We start from the raw sequence: 20,226 nt of genomic DNA, 5'->3' as shown, positions 1-20,226 counted from the left end.
CATGCGATTACTTTTGTGAAGCTCATGAACTCACTAACCGGAACTGTATGGGGAGTCTTTAGCCTGCAAGTCTCATATTCCAGGAACCATAAGTCCATTGCAATCTAGCAGAGACTTGATTCATCTACATCCTTTGACCGTTTATCGGCCCCACGGGAACTTACAGCTCACTGTCTCAGATGGGAACTGAGGTTACAACACTCAATTTTGGAGGAAGATCTTAACCGGCACTCGGAGCACACACACGAGAGACGGAAGATCACAGAGCGGGTGTTCCAACAGAGACCTCTACTTCGGGTAAGCAAATACCCCCCTGACGGGCTATATATGATCAAACGAACTTATGCCTTATGTACTGAGGAGGATTATCCCGATTACTAACATTATACCATTCTGAACGGCCCGCTACTCCGAGTACAGGTGTTAGCACATTATTGTGCAAGAGAAGCCGATAGCTCTCCCGTTCCCAGCTATATACATGGTTACAATTTATAGAGACACTAACAGTTTGGAGACTCTCCCCATTCCGGATATTTGCAATATCAACCATATTGTATATATGGATATCAACTACATGAGCTTCTAACAAGTATGGCCCAAATGGAATACTAACTATCAGACTTGAATATTTGGTATAATCTACATAGGTGCACCTACTTCTGATACTTTTTTCAAATTGGGTCCTATTTGGTTTTGCATGCCTGTTGAGGAATGTTTTAAATATCTATATAATATTGTTTTAAATAAATTTGTTTTAATCTATCACATTGCAATTCCAGTTTTTTGGGGGAATCGATAGTCCACTGCATTTTGTCTTGTTATATATTGTTGAATTTAGGGGGGTTGCAGACCCCGTGCAGTGGTCATTCTTTTCCTCCCCATATTTTGCTCCAGAAATATCTTTGTGTGTTTTATCTATCACGCATCGCACCAGTTTCGTTCCATGTGGTTCATGGTGTTCTTTGGTTTCCTTTGGTTACCACTGTCAGCTGGTCAGATTGGCATTCCGCTTCCATCAGGCGCCATCTTGCCTAGTGTACTGCGCAGATGCTACCCTGGGAACCTTCAAACCTTTGCTCAACGGTGATTGGATCATCTGCAGCTAGTTCCCTTTATAAGGACCCTCCTCCGTGTAATGGGTGTCAGATCATCAGATCTCCCTACATGATTGGAAGCATCTCCTCTGACTCCTGTTCAGCTACTCCGTGGTTCCTGTAATCGTGGTTAATACTGCTCACCACTACTCAGCGTTACCTGTGCAGCTTGCCCCTACACAGTGTTACCGATGCAGCTCATCGCTTCCAGCTATACCTGTGCAGCTTGCCCCTACACAGTGTTACCGATGCAGCTCATCGCTTCCAGCTATACCTGTGCAGCTTACCCCTACACAGCGTTACCAGTGCAGCTCATCGCTTCCAGCTATACCTATGCAGCTCATCGCTTCTAGCTATACCTATGCAGCTCATCGCTTCCATCTATACTTATGCAGCTCATCGCTTCCAGCTATACCTGTGCAGCTTACCCCTACACAGCGTTACCAGTGCAGCTCATCGCTTCCAGATATACCTATGCAGCTCATTGCTTCCAGCTATACCTGTGCAGCTTACCACTACACTGCTTCACCGCCTGATTGGTTCATCTCAACTCACAGTCTAGAACTGTGGCTTCACTGTAGAGCATCGCTCATCATCAGTCCAGTTCCAGAGTTATACACCTGTGGATCTCAGTGCTATTGCTTCCTGCAGATCATCGCTTCATCGCCTTATTGGTTCAGCTTACCTCACAGTCTAGATCTGTGGCTTCACTGCAGAGCATCGCTCATCATCGGTCCAGTTCCAGAGATATACACCTGTGTGGATTTCAGTGCCATAGTTCCCTGCAATCCATCTCCTCACCTCTACGCCTCCTCTGCCTACAGTGGCTCGGTGGTTCCGCATACTATCTGCTCTGCACCCCTAGAGAACCATGACCTGTGGTTGAGAGCAGCCAAGACCATATTCCCTTGTGGGAATCCCTGATGAATACCTCTCCTCCGTTAGACTCCGCACCTCTCTGGGGGTAGACTGTCACTCTAGCAGAGGTCAGGACCATTCCCATTATCTGGCCTTCATGGCACAGCCCTCCTCCTCCATCATAAGTCCCATTGTAGACCCCTTCTTCCACTGTAAGTTTCATTGCAGTCCCCCTCCACTGCCGTGGTCTCATTGCAGGCAGCCCCCCTCCTCCACAATAGGTCTCATTGCAGCACCCCCCTCCAACATAGGTCTCATTGCAGGCCCCCCCTCCAACATAGATCTCATTGCAGCCCCCCTCCAACATAGGTCTCATTGCAGACTCCCCTTCCACCATAGGTCTCATTGCAGACTCCCCTTCCACCATAGGTCTCATTGCATGCCCCCCCTCCACACTTTACACTTACCTTTACTAGTTCTACAATAGTTCTGTTTAGCAGTTCTACTGTGCGTTCCTTGCTGCTCAGAAAGGAGGTGATTAGACACAGGGTCGTTGAGAGAGGGGAGGCGCTACTAATTACCCGGGCCCTCACAGCCCATGGTTTTTTGGGGGTTTTTTTGTTGTATTTTTTACAAAAAAAATGTTTTTTCTTTTTGCCTTTTTTTCCCGGGGGGTGGGCCCAACATTCCAGGATCCAGAGAAGCCGCAACTAAAGAAACCTGCAGCTACAGGTGGTGAAAGTGACAAGAACAGGTAGGAGAGAGCAGGATAGTCTGTGAAATGTTGTGATTCTAGTGGGCGAATCCCAATTTTTGGTGACCGTTCAATGGTGTACACAACAATGCAGGGTTTTTTTCTGTAGGAGGGTAGCCTAGCTACGCCAAATGATGCATAGCCATGCCCCCAATTGAACACACCCACTAGAAAAAAATGTTTACATTCTCAATTATAAGGGGGGCCCCATGAAGTTGTTGTACCCGGAACCTGAATTCCTATTGGCAGCCCTGATTACACATCCTGACTGAGCACTGCACTGTGGGGCGGTTGGGGACAGTTATAAGTCTCATGTATTTTTAAGTACATGAGGCCAATCTTTCTATACTAACTCCAGTTCCCTTCCCTGTTCCACCCATGAAATCATAGACTGTCGTAAGTGTCCTTTGCGTTCAAAGATGAATTGCATACAAATGTGTTCTCTGGCCTATAATTTGTTTCTGGGCAACTGCAGAGCAATTTAAGGCAAAATATGACATGTATCGGCATTTGCAATGTATGTTCAGGCTAAATTATGCTAAATAAGATTAAAAAAAAAAAGAGAGAGACCCCATTTTGCTAGCCAATACATATAATTAATAGTATACTTACATAGTCACCAGCAAACCACTTTTTCTCTCCCAAAGCCTTCTCCAAGCCAGCCAGGACAGGTTGGCCAGATTTATCCATGTACTCTTTCACTGCCTAGTAAAAGAAATATCACTTTTAGGAAAACTATAAGTTTTATATTCAAAAAAAATAAATAAAATATCTGTTCACTACATTCCTCACATGACTGACTGCCTGCTATCATTTCACTTTAAGAGCAAAAAACAGTATTCACAGCACTTTTTCCACATTTTGTTATGTTTCAGCCTTATTCCAAAATGGAATAAATTCTTTTTTTCCCCTCCAACCTGATGGAGCTTGAGAAGTGCTGCAAAGAGGAATGGCCGAAACTGCCCAAAAAGACTTGAAGCTGTAACTGCTGCCAAAGGTGCATCAACAAAGTATTGAGCAAAAGCTGTGAATACTTATGTACATGTGATTTCTAAGTTATTTATTTTTAATACATTTGCAAAAATCTCCCAAAAACTTTTTTTAGCGCTGTTATTATGGGGTATTGTGTGTAGAACTTTGAGGGAAAAAATAATTTATTCCACGTTGGAATAAGGCTGTTACATAACAAAATGTGGAAAAAGTGAAGCGCTGTAAATACTTTCCGCATGCACTGTGTATATATATATATGCACATACTTATATATACAATATGTCAATTTATGCCATGCTAATTTATGTTAATTGTTCTATATGTTACACAAGTTATTCTTAAATGTTGCCAGGTGGAGTGTTTAATTATAGATAAATCCTGGATTAGAGTCTTAGGCACCTTCCCCATAGGGAGCCAACGCTCCCCAACCACCATGAGGGAGAACCCTCGGAGTTGTCTTATCTTTGTCCCACCTATCACAATCTGGCTACAACCCCTAGTCCGCCTACAGTTAGCTCCACCAGCGTGGGAATACTGAAAGGAATATAACCTGTGTTTGACTGTTTTGGGGTGTTTGTGGATTAGTGACTAGCAACTGCATTTCCGTCACATGTGTATGCTGCACCTGCAAAGAGTCTCATCTGTCTGATGACTGCATTTGAGTAAACTGCGTTTTGGTTGCAACAATGTGCCTAGGTGATTTCAAAGACAACACTAGGAAGTAAGGTCCTTACATACACCAAGAACAAAAAAAAGATTTGATGCATACAAGAATAGGGCTACAACAAGATAAGAGCATTGGTTAATGGGTTGTGCGTGTAGCTTACGTGTAAGAAAAAAATAATTTCAAAGCTTTATAATTAAATGCAACCCGATCTGACCCATATAATATTCAGATAACTCTTCTGGTGTAGTGTTCAATGTAATTTCAATCTTGTTTCTCTCAACTATGCTGCTGCTGAATTGCACATACACACAATCACTTGGTTTCCTGTTTAAATAGCTTTGTCTGCACATATGGAAATGGGAGGTGATTGAGGAAGGTCAGATAATTCTATAAACTGTGTATTCCTTGTATAATGCAGAGCCTCAAGATTGGTATATAAAATCAAGGCCTATTCTAATAACCACTGCTTGGCACAATGTATGAAAAACCAATAATAATACAAAAGTTTTTTGTTTTTTTTGCAATGTTCAACCCCTAATAAAGTTTAAAAAAATAGTGTAACAGTCTCCATTCGATAGAAAGGAGGCTCTGTGGATTTATTAGCAATGGAAGCTCAGTGGTTGCACAGCCCTTTAGATCCCTCACCCTAGGCACTGTACCAAACCACCATACATAAAGTTCGTCATTTGTGCCACATTTTCACACAGTTCCAGTAATTAATTTATAACTGTGTAATGTTATTTATGTTTATTATATGATCCAAAGCAGCTTGTATTCATACTACCTCACTCACTACTATCCCTAGTGCCTATATACTGAACTCTTCCCACTGCAATCGGCAGATTTGGCTGTATCCAGCCTCGGACTGGCCTGCCGGCCAGCCGGGCTATACACCGGTAGGCCCAGATGTGATTAAGCCCCGCCCCTCCGACTTTGGGGCGGAGCTTACAGGGAGCACCTCACCGACGCAGGGCCGTAACGAGGGGGCGCAACGGCCGCCCGCTCTTTGCTGTGCACAACTATGTGAAACATACCCAGCTGTAAAGCTTGCTGGAGACACCAGCAGGATCGTTCACAATCAGGATTGCCCTCGTATCTCTATATATGTGGCCGCATGCTGCCTGCTTCTGTACAGAAGCAGCATGTGACCACTCATCACACAGGCGCCCCCTGACCTCTCAGCTCCTCCTCTACATTGTGCACGGCTCCTTCCCCTGCTTTTCTGCTGATTCCACTCCTCCCTCACCGTGTGTCTGCCTGTCTGTCTTTATCTATCACCATGTCTCCTCTCCCTCTTTCCTCTCCCCCCTCCTTTTCTGTGTGTGTCTGTACTTTTCTTAGTTAGTTCACTTCTTACATGGACTCGGATCTTCCAGCTTCTTCATCAGACAAGATTAGCAGTGAGAGGTAACCTATCCATTATCATGTTTCTGATTAGACCAATAACGCTATAATGCAGTCAGAGAATGCCAGTGTCTGACTTATGAAGCGTGGAAGAGAGGTCACTGTTAAATACCTTTACTTTGTTCTAGGCAGATATATAGCTCTGTAATTCTGGAGATTCATGACACTGTGACCTGACCTCTGCAGTCAGTATGGGAAGACCATGTGAAATGGAGCAGTCTGTCCCACTTACAAACTAGGATATGGCCAGTCTCTTCATCAAAACATCCTGTACAGCAGCAGTCACTAAAACTTATTTACTGTGTCATGTCTGCAAAGTGTTGCTCTTTCTCCAAACAGATGAGGGGTTCTAAGAAATGAATTACTTAAGTAACCTATATAAGTATTTTCTGTTCATACACTTGAATAAAATAAGAGTTCTACAATTCATCATCATCACCATTTATTTATACAGGGCCACTAATTCCGCAGCGCTGTACAGAGAACTCACTCACATCTGTCTCGCCCCATTGGAGCTTACAGTCTAAATTCCCTAACATACCCACACACACACAGAGAGAGAGAGACTATGGTAAATTTGATAGCAGTGTGACCTCCGAGGGCGCAATATAGAGTTTTTTTCATGGCTGGGAAAGGCAACCTACACCTAACAAGATCGGGTTGGGGGGGGGCGCCATTGCTCTTTCTCGTCCAGGGCACTAAAATCTCTAGTTACGGCTCTGCACCGCCGGTCCCAGACGTCTGCGACTCCAGTGTAACAAACACACTACCACGCAGGTGCAGAGAGCTGTATCTGGGCTCTCTGCACCTGCGCGGTAGTGTGTTTTACACTTCAGCAGGGGAGGAGGAGTGTGCTGTCTTCCTGTTATCACGGCCGTCCAGAGGAGCAGGATGCCGGAGCTTTCAGGTAAGTGAGTGCCCATAAATTACATTCTAATGTTATGTAATGCAGCATAATGTAAAGCTAATTATTATGAAGGCACACAATACAAGACAGCTTGTGTTATTTTCTGCTGCATATACTACGATCATCCTGTGATACAGATTATAGTGCTATATGTCTCAAAGAAACAAGACATGAACGTGGAAATGACATTTATTTAATGCGCCATCATGTAGGACTGCCATTATACACTTTTCTAAGATAGCAAACCCTTTTGAAAACGAAAAAAAATATTTTACAAGATTCTTCTACAGATGTGATAGATGTCATTAAAGAGCTCATCGGCCACACAGGTTGCCAGTGCTATTTTTTTTTTTTATCTCACACACATTTTTAAGCAGCAGGAGATACTATTATAAGCACAGAGCCAAGTGAAGGTCCTTTTCCCTTCTGTTCCATAGCAAATTCATTTTCCACAGCTGCTCTAATAAAGCTGACTTTTAAAAATAGGTTCTCTGTTCCCTTATATCAATTGCATCTGTTTTCTTCATAATAATGATCACCAAACTAGAAGATTACTTGAAATAAAAGATTTAAGGTATGAAACAAATTTACACATTATAGCGCTGAAGCTTCCTCTGTAGGCTGATATCAAAAACTGATACCAAAGCAATAAGAAAAAAATCAGATTTATTGAGGACATGGGGCTCTCCATAACAAATAGGCCCCTTATTTCTAAGTTACTGTGGGAAAACACCCGTTTGTGTTTCCTTTCAGTTGCCAAATCTTCTAAATAGAAAACTTGACTTAAAAGCTAATATAACATTGTGGAAATGACAAAATTAAAATGCTATTCCAGAATCTTTGCCTCCCGGCCAGGTCCTCCACACATTGGCTGCATATGAAGAACATCAGTCAGTGTTTGTCAGCATTAAAAAAAAATCCTTTCACTGTTTCATTTTGGAATGTAGATGGCAAGTTTCAGTGTAGTAAATACAGCAATCCCATTTATCCTGACACACTTTAATTAACTTAATTTCTCTCTCTAATGTCTCTTTCATCAATACAGCTATAACAGAGTCTGTTGTTATGAGAGAATGGTACAAGCTGGACAAAGTTTATAGGCCTCATTTCCCTGTCACTTATAATGAAACTTGTCCTTCAAAATAATACTGCAGCATAAAATAAAAAAATCTACGAAAAATGTAGGGAATGAAAGCTTTTTGTTTAACAGCAATTTTTACTTATGTAGCTTAAACACACTAAAGCCTTATAAGATGGATCACAAGTAAAAATAAAGACTTATTTACCATATACATATATATAGATTATAATATATATATATATATATATATATATATATATATATATATATATATATATATATATATATATAATATGTTGTAGCTTTCAACACCCTGTAGCAAATTAAACTCTTTTTTATACCTGTCTTACTAAATTCCCTCCCTTCCCAAAAATACTCCTTTAGTATTACTAATTCAGCGTTACTCAGCTCCCTCCACATTGACAGACACACAACGAATAATAATGCTTTCCAGAATATTTTATATTGATTGATACATATTTTATCTATAGTTTTTTGTCCACTTTGTTCTTTAAGGACCACACTATAGTGCTATAAGTTGCCCTCCATGGGCTGACCACACCCCCTTGACTGGCCACACCCACTCTTACAGTTGGCCACACCCCAATGTAGTGGGCCCCTATCACTGCATTCCCCCGGTGGGCCCTTCATGCCCCAGTCCGACACTGGCTGTATCCATAAAAAGATGTATTGGGGGCAAGCTCATTTGCATACCCTGTAGTCAAACCATTGAATGCAATTTGGAACTCTACCTCATTGGTATTGGTGGGAGGGACACTCAATAGGAAGAGGAATTGCTCACAGTGGAAGCCTTTATAGAATGAACTTTGCTTGAATTCATGTGAAAGCAGCTTATCCGTTCACTAGCAAACCACACTTCACGAATTTAAGTCAGGCTCAAAACTGTTCTGTGGAATTTGCATTTAATTTAAAATTTGCCTCCCAGAATTCCCCTATTACACATACCCCAACCCCACAACAGAACAGAATGCATAGGCCAGTTATAAAGTTCTATAGACCAGGCCTGGTCAACTTGTGGTTCTCCAGGTGTTTTAAATCTACAAATCCCAGCATACCTTGCCAGCTATCGTGGCCTATCTACTGGCAAAGCATGCTGGGACTTGTAGTTTTACAACACCTGGAGAGCCACAGGTTGGCCAAGTCTGCTATAGACTTAAAATTTTGTGAATTGCAAATACAGTGCAGAATTACTTAAAAATAATATGCCCATACTTCACTTTGGAAAACGGCCTCTATTTGTGCACAATTTCACAGTATTATTGCCCATCTCGAAAGCAAGCAAACACAATCTAATTTACATTGTTTAATAGTGTGAGCAATCCATCGGATTTCATCAGGTTTCTTATGGCTGATCTGAATGTGTAGCTGTGTGAATGTGTGGCACACATTTTTCACTATATGCTCACACTTGCTGTGTAAGTTCTGAAGTGCCAGGTGTAGAGCTGAAGTTATTTACTCATGCTGTGGGTTCTAAAATATAGGGTGCATGTATATTTGTGTTGTCACTTACAATATATTTTGAAATATGTGATTGAAGGGATATTCATTTAATGTTAGGATGACTTTATAGCACATTGTATAGTTTTGCTAGAAATTGTAAATATCTTGAATTTGTTTTTAATTGTGATAGAGGAAAAATAATCAAACTATTTTTGCAATTATTGAAAATCAACATTCAAAAAGTCAATTTTATGTATTTAAAGTTTTATGCATTAGAAAAAAAAACCATGTAGAAACAACTACTATTATGCATAACCACAACTCCTTAATTTAAATGAAGTGCTGCATATGGCAACAGTCCATATGTCCAACCATTGTAATTAAATGAACAATGAAAAAATACATGTTTATAAGCCCTGCAGGGCCAGCTTTTTGTTCATATACAATGCAAATGAAAATAAAATATATTTAATTCACATTGCATTGGGTTGTGGTGTCTTGTACTTAACTAGAATATAGGAGGACAATCTTCTTTATGTTAGTTTTGTTGTGTATTGCATCTAAGCAGCTTTATTTACTTCTTGTATTGCTTTGTATGCATTGTTATAAAAAGAAAGAAAATGTCAAATATACATGCTAAAGATAATAAGGAATTTCACATTGGGAATACAATGCAAATAAAAAAGTTCTTATTAGGGAGCAGATTGTAATATGAAATGGCAAATTGATAAAAAAAAAAAAAACAATAAAACATTATACAAATGTAGATAAAAAAAAAATATATATATACTTTTTCATCACCAGTCCAGGGAAAAACTGACACAAAGTCATCAATGGTGTCTAATATGGCATCAATTCGAAGGTCATCCAAATCAGACTTTCCTGTTAAACCTAGGGAATTAAGATAGTGAATATTGTTGTTATAAGAGTTACAGGTGGCTGGATAAATCCCAGATACAACAGACTTACTGACTTTGTTTTATTTCCCACTTTTTATTTTATTACCTACCGGATTACATATTTCCCATTGGACTTCCGTACAAGAAAAGATTATTTTATTTTATAATACATTAGGTAATGAGAACATTTCTGAGAGTCTTATTTCAGTTGTTACAATTTTTATTCTGCTATCTTAGGCATCAATTGTCCCCCACACCTCTTAGCTTGCAAGTTCTTTTGGGCAGGACCATCTCTACTTTTGGTTTCATGTCATTCATTCATGTCGTTCATTTGTTTGTATTAAGATCCCCTCAATGTATAGCCCTTTGCAATTTGTCAGCACTTTTTTAATAAAATAATAATAGTAATAATAGCAAAGAATAATACACTTCTATCTCATTTTTGTCAGTGCATTATTTATTTATTTTTACTATATAATTTACACTCCAGTGGTCCCAAAAATCATTAAATTCACTCGATGTTCCTTTAATGCTTGCTACATCTGTATGTACTTCTAAAATGTTTCAGGATTAGACATGCCTTCACCAGCAATCTATTTTTCAGCTTCAAATTTTGATAATCTGGCTTCCTTTTCACATATTTTGTTACATACAGTATATTTCCAAATTCCCCATTTGGACTTTGCCTGTGTGTAATAGTTTACTTTTCCAGGCTAAAAGCTTTATTGACTTTACCCTTTAGCTTTATTTGGCAAGGTATGTAGGGTTCAGAGACCATCTATATTTAAAGTAACAGTCTACAATGTAGAAAAGATGATGTAAAATGATAGAACGATAAAATATAAATCAGGAGGATGAAAACTCCACAATTACCTATTTAAATTCAAATATAAATAATTAAAAATGATACAACTAAAAATAGTTGAATTAACTGTAATATAGTAATGTCACATGACTATAATATTTGTAAATTCACATAAGCATCATTTAATATATAATAATTTTAAATGCATGTGTCAATTTCACAAACATTTATTAATTATTAAGTCTGCTAATCAATAGACAGATAGAAAACAAAATGTATATAAAATCATTTGTAAACTGTCACCATTCTAGGTACAAGGAACTGTTGTGGATTTTGTCACTCATTTAAACTCCAACACATATAATCTAACCATAACCTATGAACCACATCCACATATTAATAATTACCTGGACGTCACCCTATCACCTCCATAAGGGGATCAATAAGCTCCAAGACTTTGTAAAAACCGGTTAATACAAATAACTATTTATATTAAAGACCAACATAGGCAATTTAGAAGATTAAAATGTAGTCGTTCATGAGAGAAGTAATTTTTTGTAGCAAAGTTTGGACTACAATTCATTTTTAGAATTTACCTCCCTGATTTATAAAAAGGGAGCTTTGGCTAAAGCGAGTTCTCCCAGTAGTTCTAGTTTATTATAATCAAATGCCTCAAAGTCAATTTATGTCTCTTAAGCATACTTACCCACTCTCCCAGAATCTCCAAGAGACTCCCGTAATTCGGGTAGGTCTCCTGGACTCCCAGGAGAGCAGTCGATTCTGCCACATCCATACCACTTTCAAAAAGGTGGGCCTCCATGATGATTCATCATGAAACACGTAATTTTGGCTCCATCTCTTTTGGCAAAATGACACGATTGCTGCACTGTGTAGCGGGACAGGGCCAAACTGACGCGATGGCCTGCCCATTCAGTTCTTGCACTTCACCTACCCTCTGGGATCTCCCAGAGGGGAGTAAAAAGAAGTTGGCAAGTATGATCTCAAGGCAACTGGAATAGCATTTACTGTTAAAATAAAAAGAGAGGGTGACCATTTCAAACAATTATGTATAAGAGGGCCTCTGAATTTTTCAGTTTGGGGCTTTTTACTGAAGTACCCTCAATTAAACTGTAGATTTGCCAATCTTGAATGTGTTGTTTTTTTCCCCTTCCTCTTTTTGGAGCACATCAGATCTCCTTTATCACCATTTGTTTATTATAATGTATAATTATTTTTATTGTTTTTTTATACACAATATACCATTGTGTTTATTAATTAAGCCACTTGTGAGTAAATATTATGTGATCTTGTTGAAAAGGAAGGTTCACAATAAATGTGTCTACTTTATACTTCTGATGAAACTACTTTGTTAGCAACAAAAATTTCAAACTTTATTGGGCTGGCTGTATTGAACAAATGAGAGTGTGCACTGATTGGGACCACATCCATAACAGTGACAGTGGAAGTTGGTGAATAGAGAGACGCTTCGTAGCAGGTGAACACAGCTGTGGATGTTTGTACAGATTATACCCCATTAATACCGTCTCAAAAACCCAAGTTTTTGCCGGGGCAAGCTCCACAACCTGGGTTTAGGCTCAGTGTGAATGGGATCAGGTCTAATTCCTGGATGGATGACCGGAGAATTAGTTCCAGGTCTTTTGGAGGGTTATTCTGACCCAGGTAGCCTCCAGTGTGAATGGCGAGACCCGGGTTTTTCAATCTCACCGTCTATTGCAGCTTTAAAAGCACAACTTTCAGCCTGGCCGTTAGGAATGACGCAATTTTTTCATGTACCTGTCGGACAGTCAGCATGGAGAAAATACTAATGGTAAGGGACATTTTATAATTAATTTTCTTTTTTTACTCTTTTTTTTTTTTTTTTGAAGACCCGAGTTTGCCTAGGTTCTGTGTGAACCCGATCGACCCGGGAATTTGCAGGGATGGGAGGCTCTGTCACCCGGCAATATCCCGGGTTCTTATAACCGGGATATTGCTGGGCTGACAGTGTGGAAGGGGTATTACTGAGGACTGCTGTGGAGAGATTGGAGATTTACAGCTCTATTTTTAATACAGCAAAAAGCCTTATCTCCCTATCTACAAGTAGCTCTACATTCCTTCTCAGGATGGCATAAGAGAATGAATGAAAAAATGCTTTATTCTTAGAATAAAGCATTTTTCACCAATGGGTAATATTTTTTAAATCTTTTATTTAGTTGCTAATATTTTTAACTTTTTGTTGTTCACTAAGTGGAACTGAAAGCGAAAGCCTGGTCATGCATACGCATATTCCATGAGACTGGCCTAGTGAAGGGCTAAGTTAACTCTTACAGCTCCAGGCCAGTGTCGGCGTAACAGCTGTGCCTGCAATATTTTGATATTAACTTATAGAAATAGAAAATCACCTAGTACCACAACAAGTGGCAATTAAAAATCAGCCCTATCACCAGATTGGACTGAGTTACCTTTCCATGCATAAGGACTTCTAGTGGTGGGTATTATGCCTTCAGCATTGTTGTTTTAAACATGCATATATTATCTCTGTAAAATCCATCTAGTGGCCAGCCTAGTATCAGCTTAACTGAACCATTCAGGCCTCCGTAGTAAGTTCTCAATGTACCTTGGGTAAATGATAGGAGGGCTCCATTTTAGATCTTACATGTTAAGTCTGAGATGCAGGACATTTTCTGTCAAGTATGCTTTTATGTTTTCATGTTTGCAATGCATCGTATTTTGTCATATTCTATTTTTCTGCATTTTGTTTATTACAGTTTTACCACTCAAATTTACATGTTCCTTACTACTAAAATAAACATAATTCTTCAGATCTTCACATCTAAACTGGATTATTGAAGTAGGAGTGGTTATGCTGTCTGTCTGATTATATTCAGACCAAAGAAAAGTTTATAGTGAGGACAGAACAGTGGGCAAGACTTGATTCTAACTAAAATGTGTCCCCTACAACATAAGACTCCACTCCTAATCACAAGCAGTTCTACAAGTGGTAGACTGAAGTGGTGGCCTATTACCTGAAATGGCAATTGTTTCCAGTGGACTTGATATATAGATTTTTATAGCCTTTTGATTAGCACACTATATTGAAGATTTTTATATATGAAGTGATGTTTATATAAATTTATAAATATGATCATATGATATTACTATATTATATATAAATCAGCTATTTTGTAATAGTATTGGTTTTATTTATTTTCATTAATAAATTGTGTAATTTTCTTTAGCCTGACGTATAGTTCTACTTTGTCACCCAACTTAGCTGCCTGGGTGTCACCCTCGACTCCTCTCTCTCTTTTCCCCCCACATTCATTCCCTTGCCCAAGCCTGTCGCTTCCAACTACGCAACATCGCCCGCATCCGTCCTTTTCTCTCTCAGGATGCCACCAAAACTAGCATCCACGCACTCATCATCTCCCGCCTTGATTATTGTAACCTCCTCCTCACTGGCCTCCCCCACTCCCATCTTTCCCCCCTCCGCTCTATACTCAATGCGGCCGCAAGACTCATCTTCCTCTCACGCCGCTCCTCTTCTGCCTCCCCTCTCTGCCTTGCCTTACACTGGTTCCCCTTCCCCTACAGAATCCTTTTCAAACTCCTCACCACCACTTACAAGGCTCTCTCCTCAACTCTACTGCCCCTTATATTTCTAACCTCCTCTCCATTCACACTCCTGCCCGCTCCCTGCGCTCGGCCAACGAACGCCGCCTGTCCTCCACCCTTATCACCTCTTCCCACTCCACAATCCAAGACTTTTCCCATGCAGCCCCCCTTCTCTGGAACGACCTCCCTCGTTCCATCTGTCTCTCTCCTACTCTGTGCTCCTTCAACGTGCACTCAAAACTCACCTCTTCCTCAAAGCCCAACAACCATCTACTTAACCCCCATCTCCTCCCTTTGCTCGTCCTCCCTTCTCTCCTCTTGCTTCAACTGGCCCCTCTTGTGCCTGGTCTGTTTACCCTCCCTTAGGATGTAAGCTCGTATGAGCAGGGCCCCCTGCCCTCCTGTCTCCATACCTGTTCTTCCGCTCCGTTTTTACTGCATATGACTAGCCGGAGTTTCTGAAGTATTGGTACTTTTTGTTCAATGTTCTATATGGTTTCACCCTGTATAGTCTACTGTTAGTACTGTGTGCGGTGCTGCGGATACCTTGTGGCGCCTAACAAATAAATGATAATAATAATAATATTTTATCATTGTATATTTAAAACACTGATCTGTTTTCTTTTTTTCTCTGTAATGCTATATAATGTGGCTAGCATTATCCCCACTTTTTATCTAGCAGCTACACCTGTACACTGTTTTCTTTTTAATGTCACTGTAGGAAAATTTCCATGTGACAACATACAAATTATGTAGCGTGCAAGACTCATGCAAATGATGCTTTATAGTTAAAGCATATAAGCAGTTACTAGGAATAATAAGAGATAAAGTACATTACATGACAATACCAATAGTTTATAATAAATACACTGTAGCCACTGGGATAGCACAGACAATAAAATGTTAAAGGTAACATAGAAGTTTATCTATCTAGCCCACATAAAATAATTAAATGTTTAAAAAAGTAAGCTAAATGTATTCAATCATTTCCTAAGAAACCTGTTCTGACAACCCAGTAAAAGAACAAAAATTGCAACAAATATTTTTATATTCACAAATATTTAGTGTATGTGCTAGTAAACATCCACGGCAAAGTAAGTGTCATATTTGTGACCGCTCATCGATCTAAATATTTCATCATCTTGTTTAGTGACAAGAATGTCAAGTCTTCCAGGTCCTTGGCTCTCCATTAGGAAAATATTTCCCATCAGTTTATTTTAATGCATAAGTAAAGATGTTAGTGCAGAAATATCTGTGACACTCAATCGCTTTTCCACTTCCTTGACTGTGCTTCTTCTCACTCAATTACTGTATCTGTCCTTCATCATTCCAAGGTTAAATTTCAAGCAGCAACTGAATGTACAGTGAATAAAATGTAGGTAAATTATAAATGAAAATGTGCCTGAAAATATGTGCACTCCTTATTCATATATTCATACAGTCGTGGCCACAAATATTGGCACCCCTGTCTTTTTTTTCAGATAATTCACAATTTCCTCTGAACATAAGGTGAAATTAACAACAGCTAATTAGGACGTTTAAGGCCCATGGCACTGTAGCCAACCTCCCTAGGAATAGAAAACTTGATCGAAGATTGCAGCATAGGATTCTACAAATGGTGGAGAAAGCATCACGATCAAATGCCAGCTTCAGGCTGACCATCAGATACAAGGTACAACAGTTTCAATTTGCACCATCTGTCACCAACTCAATGAAAGGGGGTTATATGGATTTTACCATTGTTCTGCATTTTGGGTTTCATTCCACTGCAAACCAAGTAAATAAATATGTGTTACCAACATTACCTGCTTTTTTGGCCAAGTATCTGCCTATAGCCAGGGTCTGATTGTAAACGGTCCCATCAATCTCTAAAACTGGGAGTTTTCCAAATGGATATGCTGTGGGGAAAAACAGAATGATTATTTTTAGCATCATTTTTTTGTACCTCTTCACACTATAAAGCAACATCACACATCAGAATAGTAAATGCTTGACTGAAAACATGACAAATACCTTTATCTTCCATTCAGAGATCTAGGGGATGAATGTATGAAGATGAGAGTTTCCATTGAATTTGAAAAGTAGAGATGTTGCCTATAGCAACTAATCAGATTCCAGCTGTAATTTTGTAGAATGTACTAAATAAATGATAACTAGAATCTAATTGGTTGCTAAAGGCAAATGATAACTAGAATCTAATTGGTTGGTATAGGCAACATCTCCACTTTTCAAACCCAACGGAAACTTTCAGCTTGATTCTCCACTATTGTATTATCCTACACTGGTTTGATGTGATATTCTGAAAGCCATCTGTTGGTAAGATGTTTGTATTGATATTGGAGAGTTTGTATATCTGTCTACTATGGTTGAGACTATAATTCTGATATAGTGTATCATTAACACCTGTAATCTAGATAGCCATTAGCATATATACAGGTCTTTTTTCTTCATTCTACTGTATACACAAACTTCATTTGGGCTTGTGATAGTTTGATATATCTCTTAATTAAATGTTGTTCTACAAGCAGAAAGTGCAACTTATATGGTTTTGTGTCTATGGTAAAAGTAATTTATGTATATGTTCTATGAAAATAATAATGCAACCAGACTTTAGATAACTCTGGAAGTGGTGTTGACCTCTTGTATATTGATCTGCGTTTCCTGCCAATTTTTAGTTAAACATTGTGTCCTTGTATCTCTGATCTTTGACTTGCTACCTACTCCTGCAGTTAGATCTGTGTGCAGGTGTCCGCATATAGCATCAACTGTTACTGTCATTTGTCACTGTTTCTTCCATTTTCCATGAAAACTGTTTGCATGTGGCACAAAGTCAGTGCACATAAATCAATTTAAATTTTATATAATTTGATGCACTGCATAAACAGTTTCCTACAAGTGGTTAACAGGACCTGGTTCTGAAGAACAGCTGAGCCTCTTTTTGCCTTTTTTCAATGCCACTGTCTAGTCAGGACTTCTGCTTATCCCAGAGAGAGGGAAGGGAAGGGGGATTCACATTGGGCTCTTGTAATCGAGATGATGACAGGGTTGCAATGTAGAACATGGCCCTAATATAAGGGTGTGATGGGATCGGACCACACTGCAAAGATAACATCTCCCACCTGCCTGTACATCCGCAGGGATTACATGGACTGTTACCCCAGGACCAGTTCTTAAATTGCACCCTCGAGACAGAAGGAGAACTTAATGTGGACACATGGGGGAGTAAGAAGGAAGAGACAGGACGTGAGGGACAGCTGGAAGTCCTGACACGCAACAAAAGCGTGGAAAAGATTAATTTCAGGAAGGACTGAATATTCTCCAAAATTTGGTCGAGGAGGGGGAAATACTGTAAGAATTTCACTATGGATATAAGGAGCCACTCAAGGGAGGAAGGGGGCATTCATTCTTAGGATTGATTCCTGGAAGTTGTGGGGCTGAATGGTGTTGAGTTTCTTTCTCTTCCAGCAGACCTGATGATCATTTTTGTCCTGTACCTGGAAAAGCAGGATGTTGCTCCATCATCTCACTCCATCGGGAGAAAGTCACCTGGTTCTAGATAAATTGGGGCACCAACAGGAGAAGAATAATACCCACAGTCCCACCACACTGATAGAGAGTTGGCAGGGAACAGCAAGATACCAAGACTCCCTGGATCTTCAGTTGACAGACTCTTTTGCCTGAGAAACCTTTGCATGGTGGTTGGGGAACCTTGCTGGGACTCCTATTGACACTGGTGATCCGCTGATCTATTGTTTAAAGTGTTCACTTTTATATTCTGTTGTTTTTACTTTAAGAAAAGTAAAGATAGCGTTGTATCTTTCGTTCTCATCCTTGCCCGATTGATTTCTGAACCTAAGGGTGGCCAGGCAAGCAAGTGAACTTCGGCTCTAAAAACCAGTTCTAAAGTCCTAAAGTCTAAAGACTTTAATTTTGCCTTTTAAATTAGGACCAGAATTATGTCAGTAAAGCCTGTCCCCTGACCCCAGATTTCTCCCTTTGCTTGAGCTTTATCTCCTTATTATAGTTCTAGATATAAGACTGCTCTTTTCTCTCTATATCTATCTATCTATATATTCCCTACTCTTCTTGACTTACACTCTTCAGCAGCACCTTCATGTTTGTGTGCCAGAGATTTTAGATTGTCAGCAGGGACTGAGGTCCATGAATAAAAACATTCTCTGTAAAGAATGTGTAATATGTTGACATTACTACAAAGGATAATAATAAAACCATGGCATTAGGCTATCAGATTATGCAAAAAAAAAATATATGTATATATGACAAATAACATTGAAGCACTGTGGGGCAGCCAAGTAATATACCCATACCACCAAGGTTTACAGAGAGAAGTTCCTTCCAGTCACATGGGGGTAAATTTATCAAGCTGAGAGTTTTCCGGTGGGTTTGAAAAGTGGAGATGTTGCCTATAGCAACCAATTAGATTCTAGCTGTCATTTTGTAGAATGTACTAAATAAATGATAGCTAGAATGTGATTGGTTTATCAAACCCGCCGGAAAACTCTCAGCTTGAAATATTTACACCCTGGTCTTTTCGGAAGCATGATATGGCAGAAGCATAATTATTTATAACATGTAAAACAGAAAATTTTACCCTATCATGAAAGCTCACAAGCTTTCAAGTTAGCAGTTGGATATCTTGACTAGGTATTTATTATAGCAGGGTAGCAGAGCCTGTAAGAATGACATTTAATATATACTATACATATAGGTTATAGAAAATATTAACTGATAAAGTGTAAAAAAATTCTTTAAGCTATAAACTTATACAAGCTTGTACCAAGTATACACTGAATGTGAAAAGAATAAACAATGAAGCTAGTCAATACTACCTCAAATGCAATATAAACAGTACATTTATAAACTTTGTTCGTATAAGGTGTGTTTGATACCACAACCTTCCAGCATCAATGTGACAGGAGCCTCACCTCACTACTCGTGCTGTTGGTGGACCCTGCTCCTTGAACTCTAAAGCTGGGTACACAATTATGCAATCTTACTTCAGATGCAATTTCTGTAAAAAACTGGCAGTCATTTAACGGCCATGACCTGACCATGTCATCATCCAACCAAACTAGTTATGCTTCATAGGAGCCAGCCTCTGTTTAAGCCCCAGGTAATTGGATCTTTTCAATCTGGCTGATAATTTCTTGAATGCAGGGGTTAAATCTGCCTGTGTATCACCACCGAAACCATAATTTAGTCAGTGGTAGAAGTGAATATCTAGAAGTGGTGGTATAGAAATTTAGAAGTGGCAGAATGAAAAATGTAATGGGAATATAAGTGAATGAAATTTGACAGTTTAACAATAAAGGCAGTATAGAGGTGGAGGTATGGCATACCATCGTATACACCCCCACTTTGACAATTGATTGATTATGTTTGAGGTTAAGTCATACATGCCAACCTTCCGGGAGGGGAGATCTTGCTGGTGATTTTTGGGAGCGTGGACAAGCGATATGAGTCATGTGGCACTAAGCCCTACCCCAACAATTTAAATTAATGAACTGGCTAGTAACCCGGGAGGTTGCCCTGCTCTACCGGGAGGACTCCCAGAAATTCGGGAGTCTCCCGGACATAATGGGAGAGTAGGCAACTATGGGTTAAGTGTGTTCTGTATTTATCAGTTTCAACAGGTCACCTCGTTTCAACACCCTGTAAGTTTGCAGGCA

The 20,226-nt window shown here is 39.5% G+C and overlaps 1 protein-coding gene and 1 long non-coding RNA gene across 2 annotated transcripts in view; one reads left to right on the top strand and one right to left on the bottom strand.

The window, feature by feature from the left end:
- HPGDS (hematopoietic prostaglandin D synthase) overlaps positions 1-20,226 on the bottom strand; it is a 49,398-nt gene that overhangs the window by 8,769 nt on the left and 20,403 nt on the right. The window contains exons 3-5 of the mRNA XM_075201661.1: positions 16,342-16,434; positions 10,008-10,108; positions 3,319-3,411 (exon numbers count right to left, since the gene is read on the bottom strand). Of these exons, the coding sequence (XP_075057762.1) occupies positions 3,319-3,411; positions 10,008-10,108; positions 16,342-16,434 (287 nt within the window). The remainder of the gene's footprint in view (positions 1-3,318; positions 3,412-10,007; positions 10,109-16,341; positions 16,435-20,226) is intronic.
- On the top strand, positions 5,669-6,193 carry LOC142143652 (uncharacterized). Its single transcript, XR_012689561.1, has 2 exons — positions 5,669-5,771; positions 5,897-6,193. It is a non-coding gene; the product is annotated as an uncharacterized LOC142143652 (long non-coding RNA).

Source organism: Mixophyes fleayi, chromosome 1 (genome assembly GCF_038048845.1).
Source record: "Mixophyes fleayi isolate aMixFle1 chromosome 1, aMixFle1.hap1, whole genome shotgun sequence".
NCBI classification, from domain to species: Eukaryota; Metazoa; Chordata; class Amphibia; order Anura; family Limnodynastidae; genus Mixophyes; species Mixophyes fleayi.
Note: the sequence above shows the minus strand (reverse complement) of the source record. Positions and strands in the feature narration are given on the sequence as shown.